Source organism: Penaeus vannamei, chromosome 4 (assembly GCF_042767895.1).
Source record: "Penaeus vannamei isolate JL-2024 chromosome 4, ASM4276789v1, whole genome shotgun sequence".
NCBI classification, from domain to species: domain Eukaryota; kingdom Metazoa; phylum Arthropoda; class Malacostraca; order Decapoda; family Penaeidae; genus Penaeus; species Penaeus vannamei.
This window is the reverse complement of record NC_091552.1, coordinates 51,480,667-51,485,666: the sequence shown is the minus strand read 5'-3', so window position 1 is coordinate 51,485,666 and position 5,000 is coordinate 51,480,667. Positions and strand designations below refer to the sequence as shown.

General features: G+C 37.1%; 1 protein-coding gene across 2 annotated transcripts in view; it reads left to right on the top strand.

Annotated features, from left to right (window-relative positions):
• botv (exostosin like glycosyltransferase 3) overlaps positions 1-5,000 on the top strand; it is a 20,472-nt gene that overhangs the window by 15,056 nt on the left and 416 nt on the right. For both annotated transcript variants that reach the window (XM_070121208.1, XM_027371855.2), the window contains exons 5-12: positions 1-671; positions 870-1,211; positions 1,360-1,485; positions 1,630-1,757; positions 2,102-2,226; positions 2,464-2,612; positions 2,917-3,021; positions 3,293-5,000. The exon at positions 1-671 is cut by the window's left edge and continues 595 nt beyond it; the exon at positions 3,293-5,000 is cut by the window's right edge and continues 416 nt beyond it. In XM_070121208.1, the coding sequence (XP_069977309.1) occupies positions 1-671; positions 870-1,211; positions 1,360-1,485; positions 1,630-1,757; positions 2,102-2,226; positions 2,464-2,612; positions 2,917-3,021; positions 3,293-3,397 (1,751 nt within the window). In that variant the 3' untranslated portion in view covers positions 3,398-5,000. The remainder of the gene's footprint in view (positions 672-869; positions 1,212-1,359; positions 1,486-1,629; positions 1,758-2,101; positions 2,227-2,463; positions 2,613-2,916; positions 3,022-3,292) is intronic.

Here is a 5,000-nt window from a genome sequence, read left to right as displayed (position 1 = left end):
CAATGGTTCCTGCCAAGAGGAGGTACTTGTTGTCCTTCCAGGGGGAACTACCACGGCTAAGGAACTACTTAGATAAGGAAGAGCAGCCTCCTTCAAACAATCCAAGCATGAGGGAGGAAGTTGCTGTGGTGGAGGAATTGATTCAGCTTGAGAAGACTCGAACAGATGACCAGTTTCTCCTGCAGTTCACCTGTCAGGGTAGCGGAGGGTATGGTGACCTTGAGGAGTGGCAGATTTGTGAGACTGAATCTATGAGGACTCAAGTGTTGCGAGATTCTACCTTTACTTTAGTGTTGGCCCCTCCAAATCCAACGGAAATATCTACTGTTACTTTCCAAGCAAGAGTGTTTGAAGCCTTGAAATATGGGGCTGTTCCAGTCATTCTTGGAAATCATGTGGAATTTCCACTGAGCGAAACCATTGACTGGCGTAAGTTGGCTCTCACTTTTCCCAAGTCACGAGTTACGGAAGTACACTTCTTGCTTCGCTCACTGTCGGATGCTGATATTCTCTACATGCGTCGCCAAGGTCGGCTGGTTTGGGAGCGATTCTTAGGGTCCACACAAGTCCTTGTTGACTCCATACTTGCAATCCTAAGGGAAAGGCTGAACATTCCTCCCCTTGCTGCAGCTGACGAACCCTCACAGAGTGTCTTCAATGATTCATTTGTGGTGAGATGAATGCTTATATAGATCATGAGCAGTATGATTATGTTAGGCATATTTTGTTTTGTGATATTGTTATAAAATAGATTTTCAGTCTGTTAATGTGGTAAGATTTTATTATTTACCATTTTTAGTAATTTTTGTGCTCCTTAAGTAGTGTATTTTTGAACTTGACTTAAACATCAATGATATTTCTACTCACAGCCACTGAAGACTGAGGCGGACATCCCAGACCCAGACACAGATGAGAACTTGGGTCCCATAGAGCCACCTTTCCCCTCTGTCTCCTTCACCCGGAACTATACCATCTCTCTTCTGACGGGGTATGAGTTGTGGAATGTTTGGGGGGATCCCTTCAATCTATATCCTAATCTCCCTAACAATCCAATACTCCCTACTGAGGCCAAGTTCTCAGGCTCACAGTTAGGATTCCGGCCAATTAACTCTGGTTCTGGGGGCTCTGGGAAGGAGTTCAGTGAGAGCCTTGGTGGAAACCTGCCAAGGGAGCAGTTCACCATTGTTATGCTGACATATGAGAGAGAACAGGTGAGTACTTTGAGGTGCTTCGATTGTGATAGTGTTTGTGTTCTTTCACGCATAGTATCTAAAGTCATTGATATGAAAGTATTTTAGCAGAAGTAAATCCATTTTTTAATTTTTTTATTACATTTATTCCTTATATAAACCCAAACAGGTGTTGCTGAATTCCTTGGCTCGCCTCTACGGCCTCCCATATCTGAATAAAGTCATAGTGGTCTGGAATTCCCCTAAACCTCCTCCTGAAGACCTTCGTTGGCCAGACATAAAGGTCCCTGTGCAGGTGTGGTGATTGAGGATGATTTGAATTTCTTTTTCTCTTTGCTGATGATATGTACTGCTTGTAAGGGATGTATTCAGTTATATTTTCATAGGTTTTGTGACTTCACATTTTTAGCAACCAATATATGCCCTGATTGCATTGCAGGTAATACGAGCTGAACGCAACAGCCTCAACAACAGGTTTTTGCCATATTCTGAGATTGAGACTGAGGCAGTCCTTTCTGTAGACGATGATGCACATCTAAGACATGATGAGATTGTTTTTGGCTTCAGGTATGTTGTCATTGCAGTGTCAGTGATGTAAAGCTAACTCTTGCTTGAATCAGATTTCTTGTTTAATCTTTATACATTTTTTGAAAATCTGTGTGTGCGTGCGTCCGTGCGTGCGTGCGTGCATGCGTAGGTGTGTGTGTGTGTGTGTGTGTGTGTGTGTGTGTGTGTGTATGTGTGTGCGTGTGCGTGTGCGTGCGTGCGTGCGTTAGTGTCCATGTCTGTGTTCGTGTCTGTGTCTATAGATAACTCATGTCTATGAATAAATAAGAATGAAATATAAATTTGATAAGAATATAAATGATACATGATATTGCTTTAAATTATCATGTAGTGCACTTTCCCAGGGTTTGGAGGGAGGAGAGAGACCGCATTGTGGGCTTTCCGGGACGTTACCATGCCTGGGACCTGAACTATGGGGGCTGGCTGTACAACTCCAACTACTCCTGTGAGCTCTCAATGGTGCTTACAGGTGTGTAGGATTTTACTGCATGGTACCTAGAGGCTAAGACAAGACAAGACTTGTTAAGGCTCTTGTTGGTGTTATGTGACAGCTTTTTCTGTAACTGGCATTTGTTGTTATTTTCATTATTTTGTTTTAATATATCGTGTATTTACAGTATTTTTCTGATTACACTTATGCATAACATATCAGTTTATTACTTCTTATATGTAACTGCATATATATTTTCTCACTTTTTGCCCACAGGAGCGGCCTTCTTCCACAAATACTATGCCAACATGTACTCCCATGTCATGCCACAGGCAATACGAGATAAAGTTGATGAATACATGAACTGTGAGGACATTGCCATGAACTTCCTTGTGTCCCATATCACTAGGAAGCCACCAGTCAAGGTGTGTTAGACACAGAAGTGGATTCAAAAGCATTATCATCAGTGATTGTAATATTGTCTGATAGTATTTCAGATGAATGCAGAATATAGATTTTAATAAATGTCGAAGAAATTATGTATTAGAAAGAATAACATTACAATGCATCTTTTGTTGTAAAGTTATTAATTCTCTTTTGAATCATTTTCTGCTTATCAATGGAATTTAGAATTGATTAACCTTGACTTAATGGATAGACAAAGATTAATGAAATTGATTATGCCATACATTAAATTCTCTTTCCTCTCCCCTCTTATTGCCAATGCAGGTGACGTCTCGATGGACTTTCCGATGCCCAGGATGCCCTGTGTCTCTCTCTGAAGATGACTCACACTTTACAGAGAGGCATAAATGCATAAACTTCTTTACTCAGGTGAGGGGCAGGGATCTTCTATTTTGTGATTCTTCTTTCTGTATTCTTTTGTAATTTTGTAATTTGTGTATTTGTGTATTATATAGTATCAGTATATATATCATAATCATCATCATCATTATTATTTCATGATTTTTAGTATGATAAAGATGATAATACTAATTATTATGCTATTGTAATTATTTTGATTATGATTATTGCTTACATTAAAATACCATATTATTATTATCAACATTATCATCTTTACAACTGTTTCCCTCTGTCCTTCCAGGTTTATGGCTACAACCCACTCCTGAATACCCAGTATCGTGTGGATTCTGTTCTCTTCAAGACAAGGCTTCCACATGACAAACAGAAATGCTTTAAGTTTATTTAAATTCTATGTCTCTTTTTCTTTTTTCGTTACTTCTTAAGTAGAAGGGTAATACATCAGGGTAGCTTTTTAGAGGTAATGATTATTGAATTTATCAACTCTCCTCTTTATTTAAGCAGATTACTGTGCTCTTAATTTTTAATTATCATCCATTTTATTTTTTTCTGTGCACTCCCTGTCTTGTGTGCCAGTCTGTCCTGAAAATTAATGATGTAACAGATTTTTAAAAAGAGCTTCAAAGAAGTTTATATATATGCTAAATAAGACTTGTTATTTGTTATTGCAGACATTTTAAGACTTTTTATCTTGTGACAATAAACATGACTTCCCCCAAATATTTAATAGGAATTGCTATATTAGCACTGATACATAGAGAGAACAACTGACACATAGAGCGATCAAAATCACATGGGCAGTGGTTATAATATTATTATGTTATTTCACCCAGTTTTTCTTTTGTAGATGCAGGAAACAGAAGAACTTGGAGACACTTGAATTAGTCTTCTAGCCGTTGTTGTGTACATATTTGGCAGCGTGTATGATATAGATTTAATAATGTTTAGATAGCATATGGCTCTGCCTTGTGCAGTATGTAGCAATGACCTCATGAGTAGAGCTGTTTTGCATTTAGTGAAATATATATTTATTGCTGAAAAAGAGAATAATATTGCTGGGGTGTTTACTGTAGAGAATATGAATGAAGTGTTACAATAATAAGAGATTAATTAATTGTTATACATACATTGGAAATGAAGAATAGGAAAGAGGGGAGAATATTTTCCTAATCTCCAGTTTTACCTACAGGTGTATGAGACACTTGAATATTGTTTTACCATGAATGCTATTGAAAGAGTGTGTTTGGATAGTGTACTAATGAAAGGGAAGCAGGTTATGTCTTTTTATCTTTTTTTGTCTTAACAGTGATAAGATTGGAATGTGTGTCAAACTTAAGACCATGCAGGATGTGAGCATAGTATGGTTATATTTTTGTAGAAATAAAAACAAATTTTATGATTAGGAATTATTGGCCAAATATCATTAAGAATTGGTTAAGGTCGTTTGTTAATTCACACTTTGTAAAGACAAAGGGCAATAATGAAATTTTGCATTACCTGTTAAAGTATATTTACCTATTGATATCTAGATGGCATGTCCACTGTGATTTTTGTTTATTTATTTCATTTACATATAAATGGCTCCACAAGAGCTTATTCACCAAAGATTCAATTGTCCTACCTATTTCACCTCTTTATCTTTTCTTTGATTTTCAGATTGATTTTTTTTTTTTAAGTTCTTGCCATTAGTACTGTCAATAATCATAATGTCAATAATAGTAACAGTGGTGTCCATATTAATAGCATTAAAATTTTTTTCCTCAAAACTCATAGAAAGGGTAAATCTTCAGGCAGGCCGCTTGTTTGACTCTTTGATGACCAAGTATTTGTGGAGCTATGTGTGTGTAAAAGAAATAAAAGGAACAAAACTGCAGTGGACAGAGCAGTTACCTAATTCCAATGGTTTAAGGCAAGTAAGGAATGAAATGAAAGACAAGGTAGAAATGTGAAGAGAAAATGTTTAAAGAAAAGTCATTTTTTAGGCTTACAAA